This window comes from Quercus suber, unplaced genomic scaffold, assembly GCF_002906115.3.
Source record: "Quercus suber isolate HL8 unplaced genomic scaffold, Cork oak 2.0 scaffold_29, whole genome shotgun sequence".
Classification (NCBI taxonomy): domain Eukaryota; kingdom Viridiplantae; phylum Streptophyta; class Magnoliopsida; order Fagales; family Fagaceae; genus Quercus; species Quercus suber.
Window position 1 is genome coordinate 678,560 of NW_027069494.1, and position 19,695 is coordinate 698,254.

General features: G+C 34.4%; 2 protein-coding genes across 3 annotated transcripts; both read right to left on the reverse strand.

Annotated features, from left to right (window-relative positions):
• Positions 1–1,642: 1,642 nt before the first annotated feature.
• LOC112008977 (F-box/kelch-repeat protein At1g55270) lies at positions 1,643–5,495 on the reverse strand. The gene is made up of 2 exons (XM_024041337.2): positions 4,636–5,495; positions 1,643–3,163 (listed from the first exon to the last, which is right to left on the reverse strand). Exons 1-2 carry the CDS (start codon positions 4,660–4,662, stop codon positions 1,904–1,906), a joined length of 1,287 nt encoding a protein of 428 aa, XP_023897105.1. The 5' UTR covers positions 4,663–5,495; the 3' UTR covers positions 1,643–1,903.
• A 2,320-nt stretch (positions 5,496–7,815) lies between these two features.
• Positions 7,816–13,899, reverse strand: LOC112008975 (uncharacterized). Of its 2 annotated transcripts, none has more exons than XM_065770271.1 (4): positions 12,901–13,899; positions 11,105–11,269; positions 10,959–11,010; positions 7,816–8,103 (listed from the first exon to the last, which is right to left on the reverse strand). In XM_065770271.1, the coding sequence occupies exons 1-4, from the start codon at positions 13,155–13,157 to the stop codon at positions 8,068–8,070; spliced, it is 510 nt and encodes a 169-aa protein (XP_065626343.1). In that variant the 5' UTR covers positions 13,158–13,899; the 3' UTR covers positions 7,816–8,067. The 2 variants fall into 2 exon arrangements, with proteins under 2 accessions (XP_065626343.1, XP_023897103.1); XM_024041335.2 differs by lacking the exon at positions 7,816–8,103 and adding an exon at positions 10,293–10,870 and having other exon boundaries at positions 12,901–13,897.
• Positions 13,900–19,695: the final 5,796 nt, after the last annotated feature.

Below are 19,695 nucleotides of genomic sequence, written 5' to 3' on the forward strand. Positions count from 1 at the left end.
TTGGATAGCCTTGATCTAGGTTTTTCTTTCCAATATGGGTCTTTTCGATCTAGGTTTTTCTTTTTGTTCTGGGCGCTACCAAGATTGAAGATCGGTTTGGGTGCTTAGGGGTCTGTTTGGTAAAAGTGTTTGAGTATTGTTGTTCAAAATGATATAAAAACTGTGATTTAAAAAGTATTATGAAAACACATATTTAAAATACTCATAAGGCAAAAAAAATTTGTTTAGTACTATATTTCTGATAACTCTTTTTTAAAGTGAAAAAACATATACTGGGTTTGATTTGCTGACCTTTCATGGTTCGGTTTGGGTTTGAAGGTTTTATTTGGTCTTGGTTTTTGTAGTGTTTATGCAAGACAATGTAAAAGGATAGATAGAAAACATTGGTGATCTGCTTCTGAGAATTCAGAATTCCTCACAGAAACTACCTAAGAATAAGCATTTAAAAGAATGAAACTTTAACTTTTTTAACTAAGAATGAAAATATATTATTCTTGTGCAAGAAAAGGTAAACCGTAAAAGGATAATTCAAAACTAAACTTAAATTCTTTAATCTACCCATGATAATTAGTCCTTAGTAGAAAGAGCATACTTATTCAATTGCAAAGCCAGGACGAGAGATCACATGCATCCTCTCTGCAATAAGATAGTCTTAGATTCAGGCAATCATCTATGTCCTAGGACTTCTATTGAATGATCACATTTGTTTTCTTTATTTTTAATAACTTTGGTTTCAAAACAGTAATCTGATAGCACGTATCAAGAAAGTTATGCAATGTTGTTTCTCAAAACAAAAACAAAAAAGTTATGATATATCCTAATACTACATTGAAGTGAGGATAAATAAGATATGGATACAGACTAATTTCAACAAGTAGAAATGTTTTAAATGTTGCTAAATTGTCTCTGATCGGATACTCAAAAGCCAATAAGAAAAAAATTGAATATGATATTCAGTACTATTGACTAAATTAATTATCTGCATGAATCCGAAGAATTAAAGAATAATTTTCTACAAAATCTAGCTCAAAATGTGCATGGAGATTTTCTTTATTCAAATTCTATTTCTTATGCTTCTCAGGTTAGGATTCTTGATAGTTTAGGTACTTCTGATTAAACTACGGAACTAATGAGTGGGGTAAGCCAGACATTTGACTCTACAGAACAATCTGCAGAAATCATATTGCTTTGGAGTTTGGAGTACAGCATTTGGTAGTCAAGATTACAGTACATATTTGTTTTTAAGCCTAAGTAACTGGAATGGTTAACAGGACATGGTAAATGTTAGGAAATATGGTATATTTGAATAAGTAGGGTTGGCCAAGCCGAGTATGAGCCCTGTTCAACTTGATTAATTGCTGAGTTTCGCACATGTAAATCATTACCCGTTCAAGCTTCTGCTGGCCACATGGCTAGCACATAGTAACTTTAGCTATCAATTTGGAAGAAATGCAGACAGGATGATGGGGCTATTTGCTACTTTTCCATCGTTTTAAGTACAAAATTGGCTATAATTTTAGCCTAAAGATGTTAGTGCAACTAGATAAACGTTCAAAGGCTGTCAATGCAGTTTACCCCTTAAAAAACTAGATCTATAACAATAGCAAGAAACATACCTAGTTAGTCAGAAATGGGTCTTCACTTTTCAACATCTAAACAACTGTGTATTATATTATATATATATTGTAATACTAAAAAGTCTAGCAAAACAAACATCCTCATCCATCTAGAGCCCCTCATGGTAAACATGATTTCTACTTTCAATATGAACCTACAACAACAGATCTATGTGCATCAACAACAACGAATTAGGCAAGGTTTTAGCTTTCTGTGCACGTTATAGCCCATAAAATACATAGAGACATCAAAAAGTTCAGAGCACCTGTGGTTCTGATATACAGCCCTAAGCTTGAAGAACCTGGCAGTGAACAATGTGACTTTTCAGGCGGTTCCTGCCCGCAAGGCTGGACAAGAGATTTGTGACCATAGTTTTGAACTGTCCTTTCCCTGCTATAGTTTCCCATAAATGTTCAGCTGTCGGCCCCCCTGCATCTTCTGATTTTGAAACATCAACCAGAGAAATGCTCATATTATTTCTTATGATACACAATTTTCCATTAAGAGGAAGAAGAGCAGCTGCCTCCAATGCCCTAGAATTCCCCAAATGCATTTTACTGTCAATATGCTTGCTCCAGGAATCAGTTTCTTCATCATAGACCCTAAGTTTGCAGCCATCCTTACAGTCCAAAGCATAAAGGTGCCCGTTAAGGGAAGTACTTGGGTTCCTCCAGCCTGTAACCATTCCATCATAAACAGGGTCCCAGCTGTCAGTTTCTGGTTTGTATACCTCACTTAGAACCTGTCTATGAGAACCAAGCCCCTTCAAAAACCACTTGCCCTCATAGACAACCCCAATAAATGGCAACATTGCAGTGCTCATATCTGCAATAAAGGACCACCGATTCTTGTTAGGGTCATAGACTTCAGCTGATCTCAAGGACCGGTGCATACCCTCATTCTCTCCACCTGCTACATACAAGCAATTGTTTATGACACATGAGCCAAAGAAATGTCGACGACGAAGCATATCCGGGGCACGGTGCCATTTATTTGTCCTGGCACTATAAAAAATAACTCGTCTCATTGATCCCTTTAGTGGGTCTTTGCCACCAAACAAATAGAGGTGACAGCCACTTAGAACAGCACAACCAAACCCAAGGGCTTCAGAATATTCCTTAGGCACAGGAGGGAGGGGCTGCCAAAGCTGGTATATAGGATCAAAGGCATGCCATGATATTTTCCTATCTCGGTCTCTCTTAATGACATATATCCATTCTTCTGCAATTCCAAGGCTCTTGCGGAGTGAGTAAAAGAAGTTTCCTGCCAAAAGACGATACCATCTTTTGCAGACCAGCCTGAGTTTGCGATGTTCAACCCTTGGGACCCGTATTAGGCAGGCAATAGCAAGATCATCAGGGAGTCCTGGAAGCAGAGGGGATTGGTTTCGGCTCCTGTCACCGCGTGATGGCTTGCTCCTCGTTGGATGAATGGATGGTTTAATGTCAGGCTGAAGACAGAGCTTTGACCCTGGAACATATTTTTTTGCTCCTGCAACAGTTTTGAGGCCCGCGTCTACTCTACATAGACATGCTGTTGTATCAACCTGCAAAGTACATGCATAAATAATTAACATTCTCGCTAGCTGCTTTGTCTGAACAATGATGGGAAACTGGAAACTCGACATGATATTTTACCATTTTCCCTTAACTAAACATAAGCTTGATGCATCATTATGTCACTTAGTCTTCTGATAAAGAACAAGATGATCAACTGATGTCAGCAAGCTCCTAATATTCTAGTTTGAGTACAAAAGATTTAGAATAACTTATTTTGCTTAACATTGCTAAATTTGAAAGTTTCAGTTCCTATTAATATTTTTATTTTTGTATAGAAATGTTTAATGGAAGCACGTTTCTTTGTTTTTTCCTTTTTGGGAAAGATAAATAAATTTTATACAGAGATCAAACTATATGTTACTTTTGCATTTAGTTTAATATGATTAATGAGATAAAACAGCACTTAAAAGACATCTGAAACTTATTGGATAAGTCATAAGGATTTTTTTTTTTTAATAATTAAAAAAAAAGGAGGTTATGGGATGAGGCTTGTAACTGGGCAGAGATTGTCGAGAATATCATGCCAACTTAAGAACTTCAAGCCTCAAAATTAGAGGACTAAATTAGTAAATACCTTATCTGCTGAAGTAGAAGTTGTTCATGAGAGAAAACTGAAATAATAAATAGGCTTTGAATTTGCCAATGATGTCGATGCATTTCACTGTTCCTACCTCTACCATCCTCACCTTTAGTTCCATAAATGGAGCGAAAGGACAAAATGGATTGTGTATTTTACTTTTTTTCTTGAGTTTTCAACTTCAAGAGTCAAGACATGTCTGCCAATTTAAAGAATTCAAGACAAGAAAGCATTGTTTACTTTTTATGCCCAGGCATAGCCATGAGGAGGATAATGACTGATGATGGGGTAGTAAGGGCTCTCAGGTTGCATTTAGAATCAACCAATTATACCATTTATATATTAATTTCTTTTCCAAAGAACCCACTTTTGTTTGTGTGACATCACAAGCATTCCCCAATATCATTAGCTTCACGCTAAATAAATAATAATAATAATAATCCATTCCCTACCAGGTATACAACATTATTTCCCACATTAAGAAGTGCAGCTAGGATATCCCATCTCTATCCAACTCCGGGGAAAAAAAAGAATAAAGGAGTTCGTGATTATTGTACAAGAAGTAACTTCATTAAGAGAAAGTGCATTCTCCAATTACTGAAAAGCATTTAAAGCTAAAAGTAGTCCCATATGAGATTCTTTAAGCAGCTCAGCAACCAACTCATAATTGAAGAACAAAATTCAACAGGAACATCAAGCAACACCATCTTACACACAAACATGATAACATTACAGGTTCAAAGAGTAAAAACTATACAAAGGATAGTCAAACTTAGCATTAGATTCCATCACAAAACAAAACCAAAACAAAAGAAGAAGAATATGAAATTCGATGCAAAATAGAGCAGTAAAAGTTAGAAGTGAGGTAGATAAACAATTTACCAAAGGAGGTTGAATCATTCTGTCCATTTTTCCTCTTTGAAGGACTTGCCAACACCAGATTTATCAGAACCCCACCTCCAAAATCAAATACCTATCTCTCAATCATCATAAACTTAAGACACAGACGTAACAAATGCATAACTCAACACAAAACCCAACTATCACTGTCACTTTCAGGGCCAAACTCCAGACTCTGCCTTCAAGACATGAACATAAAATCCACTCTTTGATTATCCAGTAAAGTTAACCTCTGAATCCTCCAAAAACCACCTCCAGAATCAAACGCAAAGCTCAATAGAATTCGCAGACAGCTCAAAACCAAACCAAAGGAGAGAATCAGAAGCTGAACGCATTGAAGAAGCAAACCCCATAAACCAAAGTCAACCGAAGTTGACCAACAAAACACACAAACTCAACATCATTACCACATTATCCCCAAAACCCATGTCCAAAAATCAGAAAAGCATGTGCCAAAGCCTCGGGAAGTCAGCTCCCATAGCCTTCAGACAGAGAATATAAAACCCCAAGATCTTATCTTTTCACAGAGAAAAGAAAAGAAAAAAAAAGAAAAAAAGAAAAAACCCAAATGCGAGACAGTAGGAAAATGGGGGCAAAGAGAGAGAGCACTGAAAGATGGATAGAGACCCCTCTCACCATTAAATCTTCAGTGGAGTTTTGGGCCCATCACTTCAACGGCACAACCTACCAAGCACAAGAGTGTGTTCAAGAAGAGAGAGAGTGAGAAAAGCAAACCTAAACCATTAAACGAAGAGAGGAAAGAGAGTGCTTTTTTATTTTATTTTTTGAAAGATGACATTTTGGTGGTTGTTTTGTTTTTCTGGAGAAAACATAAACAAGCATATAAAAAAAAAAAAATCACAACTTAGAGATTGGAATATAGCTGTTGTTTCTTTCATTTATTGAGGACTTTTTAAACAGGGTCAGACTCAAAACAAAACTCTAAAAAATGGAGAGTGAGACTTTTTCTTTTTCTTTCGTAATAACATGTAAAAAGTACCATGTACAAAAGATTTAAATAAAGAAAATAAAATAATGATGGGCCCCACATCTCCACAGCTCTACCAAATACTCTTATTAATTGTAAAAGACTTTTTTATAGTACGTGTCTTATAACTTCCCACTCCGCAAAGGATATATATATATATATATATTTTTTTTTTTTGGGTTAAAAGGAAATAGCATTAACAACTATCAAGCCTCTTTGGCTAAAGTAGTGGCTGAAAGCTTACAATAATACAGTCTAGAAGCATCAGAGTTAACAAAAGGAGAAATTTCAACAGAGGGGTAAACAGCAAAAACAACAAAATCTTCAATAAGAGAGCATGGGTGGTGAGATAAAAACTAAATGTGATTATATTATAATTATGTATTCTATATTGCTTTATATTATTTTTGGAAAAAATTATGATAAGGCGGCATCTCATCAAATTGAGGCATGAGGAATTTAATAATTTTTTTGACATATAATAATCATATTATTCATAGGCTCAAATCATTCAACAGTAGCTCATAAAAAAATAAAAATAAAAATCATTCAACAATCTATAAAGTATGAGAGTAAACCTTTTTTGAACCCAAAAAAGAAAACCTTTATTCTCTAATAAAAATTAAGTACTGAATTTGTAATTTTCACTTGGCATATTGAATAGTCTTTTTATTTTTTTTTGAGAAACGGCATATTGAATAGTCAAATTGCAACAAAACTTCATCATTTTACATAAACGGTTGTAGCTCAAATAACTTTAAAAAAAAAAAAAAAAAAAAAAAAAAAAAACCTTTAACAAGGCACTGTCTATATTGTATTCTTCCATTTTGAAGAGGGGTATGGAAATTGATCGAACATTATATGTGGAATGTGTATGATTAAATTGTAGTTTTGTAGATTTTTTGGTTAACTCAAGTATCAAAGCTAAAAAAATCATGCCCCCAAGGTCAAATAAATTGACTGTTATTAGGATAGATTTATTTGCTTGACTGAATCATGGGTCATGTTTTGACTGCAGTTTAGAGGCTTCTAATTAATGCACTGATGAAATCTGTTTCTTCCCCACATCTTTATATATGAAACTATGAATAATTGCAAATTGATGTTAATTGAATAGGACTTATAAGCTACAAAAAAAAAATCTTTTAATGATGTCGTGCATATGGGAATGGCATTATAAATGCCACACCTAACTTTAATTTAATTATCACGAATACAAATCACCCTCTCAATCAAGAAAATTTGGAAATTCTATCTCTTTGTTGTGAGAGAATATATTTGGGTTAATGAGGCATTTGCCCTCAAGTTTAACTTTTGTGGTTAGGAAAAATTAGGTTTGAAAATTGGGTATTTTTAGTGCTCCAATTGACCTCTTCAAGAGAGGGAAGATTTTTCAGAATGTCTAGAATATGCTAATCTTCTAGTAGCATTTCAAATAAAGTCCACTGTGTTTGCCAAGTCCTCCATAGTTTCTTCTTGCTAGTTTTATTGTCAGTTTTTTTCTTAAGGGGTGGCATGTGTGAAATTCAACATATTCAGAAAAACACACTGGACTTTTCTTTGGGGCATGTGTGAAATTCTTGTTCAGAAAAACAAAATGGACTTTTTTAACCAGAAGAAAAAAAGGGAAAAAACAAAACAAAGAAAAGAAAAAGAATACGTTTTTTTTTTTCCCCCAAGAGGTGGGCTTTCTCTTTTTACTTCTACGAATCCCATCTCTTGTGTAAAGATTTTCCACTCCAAAAGTCATCCCAACTGGGCAAGTCCTAAGTAACTATCTGTCTAAACTCTTTTGTCTGCTTATTATGATATAAATCTGTAGGGATCAAGACATTTTCTTTTCTTTGTTAATTCCAATTCTGAACAATAATTCGAAAAAACCAATCAGAACAATATCAGATGATTTAATTGAAATGGACCCACTAACGGTTCTTTAATAAGTTTTATTCCACAAATTACAAAAGTCTTAGGCAGATTGGCCAGTAGATTAATATTATGTTAATATAAACCAATCTGAGCGGCACTTCCTCATTATCCTATTTAAGGAGGAAAACTTTGTGAGTACTTTTATAATTGGTGTCTACCTGAACTACTTGACCACCTGCTTTGCATGGCGTTATCATAATACACACTTAAAAATAATCCCCAATGATGCAAAAGAAGAGAGCAGAAAATTATTAGTGAGCAATGACCAAAGCTTTCCATGTGTTGAACTGAATGAAGAAAAATGAGAGCCTGTTTTGTGGTCAAGACACATTTGAATTGATTGATGTATCATGTATGGCAATCCTAACTAAATTTTGTCGATTACAGCTTAACTTTATTCACTACTTTAGGAACTTAAGAATACTAGCTTACGTAAGGCTCATGTGTGAATATGAATATACTTTAAAATGCTGCCTAAATTCAATGTCATCCTTTTCTCCCTAAAAGTCATCAATCTTTTGCTTCCATTCAATCCTCTGTATATTGGACAAACAAGAGGTTTGAGATAAACAAGTTGGTTCAAATTTGAAGCTCAATTAGTCATAATCAATTAATGCTCCATCCCAAATCAAATCAAAAAATAAAAAATAAAAAAAATAATGCTCCATCCTAGTACATGAATTGAGCATTAGTATTAGTGGTACTAAAAGGCTAAATTGCTATTTTTAACACCATAAACTACAAAATTGGGGTTGCATTGGTGGAGCCAACACAATAATTTTTGTTATTGAGCTATAGTGCTCAGCTATCTTTGCCGGTGTATTGTAGCTCAAATATTAAAAAAAAAAATTATTATGTTTACACTGTAGGTCGGATTATTTATTGTGTTCACACTGTGAATATATTATTTTATTGTTTTGTTTATACTATTTTATTATCTTGAAAGCTAAAATAAAACAACTTTTTTTTTTTTTGAGAATGGCTAAAAAAAAAACTACTGATGTTAGGTATTTTGTAAAATGATGTGGTAAAATAGATAAAATAACTTTTTATAGTGTAAAATTGCTAAATTTTTGGTATCACCAATACGGATACGGATGCTCTAATATCTTCTTTTTTTCGGCGCCTCAATATCTTGAACAGTCTTTTGCTATCGCACATCAGAAATTCAGTGTGTGTTGCAATAATTTCATGCAAACTTACAAATTATTCTGAGCACTAAGACTAAAATGATTAGGCTACTTTTTCTTTTTTGAGGGGGGTGGTATGTTGAAAGATGTCATTCCCAACTTAGGGGACAAGGCATGGTTGAGGATTAAGAAAGTCGTTGCAGTGGGGTTCACATTAAACTTTGTCATGCACATACTTATATTGGTAAACCCACATAAACAAAGAAAAGTGGTGGATATAAATCAAGGATTAGCCAACCTTACCTTAGTGGGAATTTTCTCCATCTTCTCCTTGAAAAGAATAGGAGCCCAATTAAAGTTAGCAGTAATTACTAATTTTCAATGTTCTAGCCAAAAAAAAAAAAAAAAAAAGGGACCAAAGCGTGTTGAAGGCATTAAGAATCATAGAAACCTGGTGGAAGCCATATTAACGGTCAATTACTTAATACTCAGTTAAAAACTCCAAAAACTGTCATATCAATCTATTCAAAGTCAAATAAGCATTAAGCAACATGACAATCATCTCTTTAGTCTTGAGAGCATCAACGAATTTGCAAAGGATTGGTACTGTCCTTGATGTGAGGGATTTGAACCCCAATATTTCTCTATGGAAAAATCAGATAATGCTATTTAAGTACAAAACTAACAGGAATAGAAGAAGTCTTGATCGAAGATTATGGTCGTGTAGTGCAAATTCAAATTCCAATCTTCCATGCAATGATCCTTTTATTGCTGATCTCAGCATACTCCCAACAACTCCAATTTTAGATTTCTTTGCTTTAGCGTCTTTTGAATCATTATTTAGACTCTACAAGTGGTTTTAAAGGATTATAGAAAACGAAAGAGTCATCATTTAGACCCTACAAGTGATTTTTAGGGATGATAGAAAACGAAAGAAAGAAAATGTGGAAAAAAATAACAATTTTCATTCTCTCTTTTTTATTATTCTGATATTTTCTATTATCTCACTTTTTTTTTTTTTTGGTTATTCCAATTATCTCGACCAGTATTTTTTTTCTGCCCAAAGAACAGGGGGGCTTGGAAGAAATTTGAGAATGATGTTAACAAAGAGGAGATATTCATTGCTGATTTTTGTAAGATGTCATATTCTTAATTAATGATCTGCTATCAGTCTATGCCACAGGAACACAACGTCCAAAGCCACAAGTCAAAGTCTGCTAATAAAGTCGCTGAAAGGTGTGTTTGCGTGTATATTCATTCTGCATGTTCATACAGACACGTAAAAGAAAATTCACAATTGCTTGCTATGTGAAAATGGGGTAAGGAAAAGCAAAGTACGTTTTGAGTTGGGTTGAAAATTTCTCATCTTAAGAAGTTGGAGGAGTAAGTTGAAAAGATATCCCAATTCTGACCCAAACCGAATTCATGCACCTACTACCTAAAAAAGAAACAAGATAAAAAGGACCACTGATTCATTAGTAAGCATTTGGGCTCTGTTTCTTCAATTTTCAATCGAGTTAGCTTTTAAAATCTCAATATTCAACCTATTTAGGCAAATGGTTCAACAAAAAATGACACCACCTTGAGACTAGAGGGACCCCAGTAAGTCAACAACTTATTAACAATGAAAACTCGATTTTATAACTAAAATGAAATCACAGCCTCCTATTCCAAAGATGAGTTCTGAACAAACTCAAAGCATCAGAGAACAAAGATGCAAATCGATACCAAAAAATTGATCTGAAAGAACTGAAGAAGACTAGGTGATGGGTATCGACTCAGCAGAAAACTAATTTCATTTCAATGAGACCTTTAGCTCTGGGTGTATAAGAAAAGTTGATGAGGTTGAACCATCATCATGTATCAATCATCAGGGTCCGGTTGACATGTAAAATAAAAGCCGACTGATTAAAAAACAACCAGCTTAATCATCGGTAGCACCAATATGGCCAACAAGGCCTGGAATGCTTCACATAATGGAGGACAAAATTTCAATCTCTAATCCCTGCTACCAATTACCCGTGTTTGAGTTAGCAACTCTTCGCCTATGTCAGTATTCTTTATCGCATGCATCCCAAGAGGCTTAATCTATACGGAACATATCGTATTGTGGCTTGAATGTCCCAATCAAAATTTGGGGGAATATTACCATGCCGGCCATAAACAGTGTGAACTGCAGCAATGAAGAATAATTAGACAGTGACCACCAATGTAAAATATTGCATAAAAAGGCATGCACAACCAAAAGCATGGTCATATACCAGAAGAGGAAGGCTCAGGAAACTCCATATTGGCCACAAAGCAAAACACAACCTGCAATAGAAAAACTCAGCAAAACAGGAGTATTTTGAAGCACATAAGTTAACCAGATAAGTTTAAAAAAATTAAGCACAATGGTTCCTCTTACAAGCAAAAGGAGACGAGTCCAAGAAGGGTAACGAATGGCAAAACAGATATACTTGTCAGTTCCCATTTTTCATCAAACCTCCTGACACTCCAAATTGACATACTTGAATAAACGAAGATGAGAACATTCAAACCGACACCCAACATCCCAAGGTATAAAGGTGTTCTGCAAGAGAAATAAAGTACATATAAGATCACAGGCAACAGAAGCCAAACCATGCTCATTAATAAATACTACTATCTCAGCAATGGCCTTACAGCCTAGTGGTGCTTCAACCCATTATAGAAGGCTACTTATGCAGCCACGGGTTATTCAATAATTTGTCCAAAACAAAATTTTTGACAATTGTTACAAGTGGGGGAGGTGGATTTGAACCTTGATTCTCCTTATAAAGGAGACCAAGCAATGCAACTGAGCTACAAAGCTCTTGGCCATACAAACTCAATCCAATAAAGATGTATAGAATGTATGAGCTCTCATCCGTTTGGACGTGAGATCTAAGCCTCATGAGCCCACCATTTATTCTGAAAAGCAAATATTAATTGCAAAATCATTCAAATTATTAAGGGAGAGAGATGCTAGTATGAACATAATTTGGGAAACAGAGCCATTAAAAAAACTTAAAATATACAATATAAAAATTGCATGGACGTAATGATTTTGAAACAGTCCCTTAATAGTATCCTTGTACTGTACAATTTACAAACTTAATTGACAAGTCAGAATCCAGGCCTTGAGGGCTGCTATGAGCCATAAAGTTCCTCATTTTTTAAACTTTACAGTGTAGGCCTCAAATATCCCAGAGATAGTCATTGGTTTTAAACAAGCCTCTAGGCGTAATCCTAACATATCAATTGACTAATCATCATAACAAATTCAACTTCAAGACAACTAGAACTCATGCAATTGTATGCGAATTTTTACCTAAAATTGGGCCTTAAGTAAGCTTCCCATAATCAAAACTTCACCGTAGATAAAGTTAACAATAACCCGATTATTGGAAGCACCTGTCCAGAGCTACATGCCATAGTTATAATGATAACACGATTGTGCAAAGACTAAATTACCAGAGCCAATCAAGTCTATTATAAGTAAAACAGTACTTGTATTCTAATATTTTCATACCCTAACACTATCAACTACTAATATTTTATATAGCAAATACTTCTGATATAAAATAGACTTCAAAATCCAAATAGAGCCACAGTATTGCATATACAGTTTAGATTAAACTTAAATAAACCAATAATGATATAAAAGAGGCTCCCATAGATACACACAGTCTACTCCAACCCTGCCCCAAACAACAAATCTACAGGGCATTCAATAACCAAATAGAAACTAAAAAACTGAATCTGAGTTTCCAGCCAGTTATACAACTTCTTAATTGGATGCACACATATTAATTCAGCCTTGTTGCCTTGGCCTAAGAATTGGTCAATTGGGAATTAAATGAATCTCGAAGCTAGGCATACACCCAAACTTGACAGGCATACTCTCATCCACATTTCATTTCATAGTGACTAATAAAATCTAAATATCTTTTTTCAAGTGTTTACCATGCCATTCCATATTTTACACCATTTCAATTGCAATTCATTATATTTCCAAAACATTTTGAAACTAATTGAATGACACATTGTACGATCCAAATGCAAAAGTTCAATAAGATTTAACAAAACAGCCAGATGATACCCAGTCTCTCAAGCAACAAAAAAAATGAAAAACTAAACAACCAAACCATTAATGTGGATTCAAACTAAAAATAATAATAAGATTCAGGCAAAAACGATTACCTTCTGATTCGGTCATCATGCAACAATAGACATATCAAATTGGAGCGCCGATCACCATAGTATATAATAAAGACTGCTGAAGCAAGCCAAAGGAAATTCTCCAAAACCTCAATCCATGTCCGGTTTCTTGGAACTGAAGGTGATGTAGGACGTGTCCTCGAGCATGCATCATCCTCAAGGTCATCACCACTCGAGGCATACCCCTGGCTGTGCCTCTGCCTCATATATCCACCCCCAGTTGGGGTCCCGCCCGACATAGTGACACAAACTAACGCCAACTAGACAAAACAGCATGCAACACAAGAATCTTCCCCCAGAATCAACAAAACCTCTCCTATCTCCAAACTCACAGATGAATTCAATTCCTCAGGAATCTAGTACTAGACAACCAAAAGCAACAACCTCTCCATAGAATCAACAAAACCTCTCCGGTTCCAAAACCCACTTATGAAATCCAATTTCAAAAATCCAGCATATATATGTTCACTACTTCACTACTCTTAATAACTCCAATGAATATCGGATTTCAAAATCTACTATAATATCTAAGAACTGAATGCATATAAACCACAAAAAATTGCAACAAACTACAAGTCTCTAATAACAAATTCCCAAACACCACATCAAATCAAAACCCCACAAACTTATCAATTTAAAAAACCACAATGGAATTTAAAAAAAAAAACAACTCCCAGTCTCCAAAACCCCAATCCAAAATCCAATTTTTCTCAAAACCCTTATCAAGAATATATTCAATACAGAGAATCAAAGACCCAGAACAAGAATTTGAAAACAAAAGAGACAAACCCGTTATAGAGAGTCCCACGTACTCTACCAAAGTAGATGAATGCTTCTGATGCTTCAAACCCACATTCTAAATGGATAAGATATCAGAGTCTCTTCGATTCCCACAAAGCAAATCCTTCGGTTTCTCCAAATTCCCAGTGATCAATGCTAAGAAAGTAGGAGTGGTAATAAGAAGAAACCAAACCAAATATATTTTTATAAAATAATAATAATAATAATAATAAGTGTAATTAAATGAAAGCTATGAAGGGTAATCTGGTAAATTAATGATGAGAAAGAAAGAGTGCGTTTGTATTTGTCTGATCTGTCACTATGTGACGGAATGTTCGGCTTATAATTAAAAAGTTTGTTTTTTTTTTTTTTTGATAAGAAGTTGGGAGTATGTGTGTGTGCAAGTGCAACTGATGATTCGTTTCTTGTAAGGAATGTGTGAGATTTCGAATCTTCTATTTAATATTTATTTTTAACATTTTTATTTTTAGTTTTTAGAGAATTTCAATCAATTTTGATGATAACTTTTTATCGTCAAATTAAGACATTAATTAATTTTTAGTGTAAGTTAGAATTGAAACTTTACTATTACAATTTTGTTTTTGTTTTTTAAACTTTTTTGTCCTTTTTTTTCTTTTTGGTGATAATTAGCTTTAGATATTTGTTTGCTTGGTGGTGGCGGCTAAAACCAAAATAGTCTACTATAAGAACGTGTCAAAAATGTGATATTTAAAATGAATTGTGTTTTTTATTAGCCCCCAAATTTGATTTTTCTTTTCTAACTTTTTCTAAAAACAAAGAAAAAAAATGTGATAATTGATGGCTCATGTCACGCAACTTTGCCTGGCGTTTGAACTTTAAAATGGTTTTTGGTTCATTATTTGTCATTAGAATTTTAGACCTTTTTGCTAAGTTTTCAAGGCAACTATCTGATGTTGTGCTTTTATAGCTTATTTTTTATGAGCAAGCAGGGCATTTGGTGGGAATTGAGGAGTGCTTGCTCACCTCTCTCGATTACTTCCAGCTCAAGCTGCCTTAAAAGAGGGAATGTTTCCTTTAAAACAGTTAGATTATTGAGTTGGATAAGGAGTTTTTTGGCTAAATATTGCTAATTTTGAAACATATTTGCGTTATAGGTACTGTTACAAGTTATTTGGAGATTTGAGGAGAGAGATTGAATTTCGGCAATAGTGTTGCCGAAATTCCAAGAAAAGTAGGAGAGAGAATGAGGGAAAAGGTGGAGAGAGAAAAATTGTGAATTACGGCAACACTGTTGCCGAAATTCAATCTCTCTCCTCAAATCCCCAAATAACTTGTAACAGTACCTATAACGCAAATATTTTTCAGAATTAGCAATATTTAGCCAAAAGACTCTTGGATAAGTTCTATCCTATCCAAAATAATATTATTGATTGGCGTTGACATGATTGAAACCCTTTATTAAGATAGCTATTATATAGCTAAATCATGCTTAGATATGGATTAGCAAATTTTATTATAGAGCTTATTTATTTTACTTACCTTAACATATCACTTAATTTTATTATAGAGCTTATTTGTTGTGTTTTTTTTTATAAATAAAATAAAATAATAAAAATAAATTCATCTAAACACAGTTTAAGATGTCAAAGTTGTTTGACAAGGTAGAAATGTGGAGGTTAACATTTAACAAGTCCATAATACATTTTATAAGTTTTGATATGTAGTACATTTGGAAACTGCTTATTTAGCTGAAACTGAAAACTTTTTGCTAAAAGTACTATAGATAAAACTAAAAGGTAGCTAAAATAGTATAATGAAACCCATAAATAGTACTAAAAAATGCAATGAGACACATGAATAGTAGCATAAATAAGCTAAGTGTGCGTTTGGCATTGATTACTTTTGCCAGCTTATTTTACTATTCAGCTTATTTTTGCTACTATTTATGGGTCTCACTGTACTTTTTGGTACTATTTATGGGTTCTACACTATTTCAATTAACTTTTACTTTTATCTATAGTACTTTTAGCAAAAAAATTTTAATTTCAACTAGATAAACTATTCTCAAACAATCTCTAAATTGTAAAAAAAGTAGGTTTTTTAAGCCAATGTCAAACGCAACTGTAATATCCAAATGCCTTGTAACTCAAATGGCACTTCTTGGTATTTATAACAGAGACGTCTAAATTGAAATCCCCTCCCATGTTATATTGATGATATAGTATTTGCTTGGTATCCTGTAGTTTTTTGATAGCCTTATCTGTTAAATATAAGACAAAATAATTAGTATTTATTTATTTTTTTGTAGCTATATGTTAAATGTAAGACAAAAATTTAAAAGTTTGTTTGTATTTTTTTTTATTAAAAAAAAAACTAGTATTGTTAATTTTTAGACCAAAAAAAAAACAAAAAAACAAAAATCTTTTTACCAAATCGGACATATAATAATGCTTTTTTTTTTTTGGAAGAGACATATAATAATGCTTTAAAATGCAATTACAGTCTAGAAGAGAAGTAAAATATATATAAAAAAATTATTTAAAAAAGGGTCAGGTGGTAATTAAAGATTGTCTTTAAAATATTTGGTGCAAACAAAGATGATTAGGTGGGGGAAAAAAAAAAGATGGGCCGTACCCAAATTATGGGAACTACAAATAAAATAAAAGGAACCATGAAGATACTTGAGGGATTCAACGACAAAAGCCGGGTGAGGACCGTGAGGTATCCCCCCCTTCGCGGGGCAAGCAATCATGCGATTCATGCCCACCATGACATTACTTCTAAGCAATCTTGCTTTCCACTTTTGCACCCATTAATTAAGGTTTTACAAATCAGATTACCTCAATTTGTCTATAAATACTAACATTTGAAAATAATTAATTGATATTTAATTAGCGTCTCGACTGCGCTAAAAATCTAATTAAGCACGTCTTACACGATTATGTTCCTCTCTTGAGTTGTCTTCTATAGTAAGTTTCCTCATCTTGAAGTCATTTTCATTTCCCACGTATTTAGCTTTCCATTGGCCTTTGTAATTGGTTTGAATTGAAATGAAAGTGACCTGACCTGATATTTTTCCAAGAATGAAGTTTCTTTGTTAAGCTTCTTTCTGGCAAGTTTTGTTGTAAGCAATTGTTCCAGAAATATCACATCAATCTCTACTGTCAGCGGCATTCATTTCTTGTGTTTACACTGACCTTTTCCAGATTATGAATGATTTGTAAACTAAGAAAAATTCTAAAATCACAATTATCCGATATGGCTGATTATGATTGATGGAAAAATGATGATGAATTCACGTGAAAGTAATAAACAACTAAATAGTTAAATATAGTCTACCACGTAAGATAGTTGTGAAAATGAATGTAGAATTGGTTGTGGTCCTAAAGGTACTTAATACTCATAGACTATCGAATACAAGACTTCTGAATTGATAAGAGATTTCAAATCTGAAATTAAACTAAAAATTAATAATAGGCGTAAATGCACTTTTAGTCCATACGTTTTGACGTTTTTCCTATTTTAGTCCTTATATTTTATTTTTTCCACTTTTAGTCCCTAAACCAATTAACGCGTTCCATTTTAGTCCTTTCCGTCAGTCAACCAACGGAAAATGCTGATGTGGTAGTCAGAATAATTAAAATATTATAAAAAATGCCACATCACCCTGACACATCAGCATATAAATTTCAAAAATTAATTTATTAATTTTAACAAAATTAAAAAACATAAAAACAAAATTTAAAACATAAAAATAAGTTTGAAAATCAAACCAAGAACACAAAGAACACAAAATACAAACCCAGAACCAAACACAAACTCAAATTTAAAAACACAAAAAACACAACTAAAAAAAAAAAAAAAGAATTCAAAATCCCAAAATGGCAGAACACAGGAGCACTGACCCAAAAAATTCATACATTCTCAAACCTGCCTCTCTCTCTCTCTCTCTCTCTCTCAAACCCAGCTCAAACACAAACCCAGAACCAACCCTTCCAAAACATTCTCAAACCTTCCTTTCTCTCTCTCTCTTCCAAAACTTTCACAAATATCTTTCAAACTCCATGGCTGGCCTCCTTCACTTATCACCGCCGCCACCACCACAATCGATGGTGGTTTTTTCTTTTCTTTCTCTAACCGATCCTCTTTAATGCTTGGCTTGTCTGAATCCGGAACCATCGACGACGAAAAAGAAGATGAATAACAAGCCCCTGTAATCCGGATTTGAATTTTTTTTTTTTTTTTCTGGTTTCATTTTCTGGGTTTGGGTATTTGATTTTCGGGTTTGATTTTTTGGGTTTGATTTTTTCGGTAAGCAGATCTGGGTTTGATTTTTTCGGTATTTGTTCTGGGTTTGATTTTTTCGGTAAGCAGATTTGGGTTTGATTTTTTCGGTATTTGTTCTGGGTTTGATTTTCGGGTTTGATTCTCTAGATTTGGGTATTTGTTTTGGCCATCACTCCTCTCGATCTCGTCAAGTGCCATATGCAGGTCCGATTCTTCTAGATCCCTCGCTTTCTTTCGTTTTCAGCTTCCGTGTCAAAGCTTTTCTCCATGGGTCTTCGGCCATGGATCGGCCATGAGAGGAGAGAGAGCTCGGGTATGAGCCATGAGAGAAAAGAAAGTTTGAGATGGAAGAGAGAGTTTGAGATGAGACAGTAGTGTGTGGCTGTGTATTTTGAGTTTGAGATGAGAGAATAGAATTTGAGTTTGAGATGAAAATGTGTGGCCGGTTTGAGTTTGATGTGCTCAAGTTTGGATCTTGTTTTTGTGTTCTTTGTGTTATTCTTGTTTTTAATTCTGGGTTGCGGGGCTGAGTTCTTGGGTTTAATTTGATTCAACGGGTTTAATTTTGAATTTGTGTTCTTGGTTTGATTTTCTGATGTATTTTTATGTTTTAAATTTTGTTTTTATGTTTTTTAATTTTGTTAAAATTAATAAATTAATTTTTGAAATTTATATGCTGATGTGTCAGGGTGATGTGGCATTTTTTATAATATTTTAATTCTTCCGGCTGCCACCTCAGCATTTTCCGTCGGTTGACTGACGGAAAAGATTAAAATGGAACGCGTTAATTGGTTTAGGGATTAAAAGTGGAAAAAATAAAATGTAGGGACTAAAATGAAAAAACGTCAAAACGTAAGGACTAAAAGTGCATTTACGCCTTAATAATAATAAAGCTGAAATTACATTACATGCAACAACTGGTGCCTAAAGAAGCCACTAGGAGGAGGAGCTTCTCCAATTTTTGAATGTCAAGAAAAAGATGTGGAAGGTCATAGGCTACCACCTCCACAGCACAAGCTCACCAAATCCATCAGTGTTGAGTACAACACATATAGGGACAAATGGCCTAAAAACTTCTTATATTCTGATGCACCATCAGAAATATCTATATGAAGTTCTCTCTCCTCATTGAAACTATCATCCATAACCAACCACCAGGAAATGTCTCATCTATGATAAGAGCCATGGTGAGGGAAACAAACCACTGATCTTGGGCATGGCAAAGAGCCTCCGGGGGGCTAAGGATTAAGCTGATTATATCGGAGTGGGAATTCATAGGAGTTTGGTCTGACCTGTATCCCCAACAAGAGGCAAACCAAATAGCTCTGGCAGCAGGGCAGTTGAAGAATAGATGGCAAGCAGACTCAGGATCTTGAGAGCAAAGAACGCACCGTGGGTTCACCACCTCCATCCTAAGTAGCAGGTTGTCCTTGGTAGGGAGGGAGTTAGTACCAACTCTCCATAATAGCATCTTAATCCTCTCGGGAGCTTTGAGTTTCCAGAGTAAGCTCCAATTTATACTAGTAGCAGGGAGAGGGGAATTATGGGATGCTATCTCTTTATAGGCTGCTTTGACCGAGAAGCAGCCCTTAGAGTCAGGACTCCACACCAATCTATCAGGTCTCGGGTTAATGGGGATGGGGATGGAAAGTATCGCTTGAGCATCTGCTTGGGTGAAAAGGTCCCGGATGAGAGGCGCTTTCCAACAATGGAGTTCGAGATCGATGA

What these genes read in the sequence shown, in the direction of transcription:
- LOC112008977 (XM_024041337.2), bottom strand. Translation starts at nt 4,662, where the DNA reads ATGGACAGAATGATTCAACCTCCTTTG. An exon ending in GAATGATTCAACCTCCTTTG is followed by an intron (nt 3,164 to 4,635) that starts GTAAATTGTTTA and finishes TGTACTTTGCAG; the next exon opens with GTTGATACAACAGCATGTCT.
- LOC112008975 (XM_024041335.2), bottom strand. Translation starts at nt 13,157, where the DNA reads ATGTCGGGCGGGACCCCAACTGGGGGTGGATATATGAGGCAGAGGCAC. An exon ending in CATGATGACCGAATCAGAAG is followed by an intron (nt 11,270 to 12,900) that starts GTAATCGTTTTT and finishes TTTCTCTTGCAG; the next exon opens with AACACCTTTATACCTTGGGA. An exon ending in TCCTGAGCCTTCCTCTTCTG is followed by an intron (nt 10,871 to 10,958) that starts GTATATGACCAT and finishes TCATTGCTGCAG; the next exon opens with TTCACACTGTTTATGGCCGG.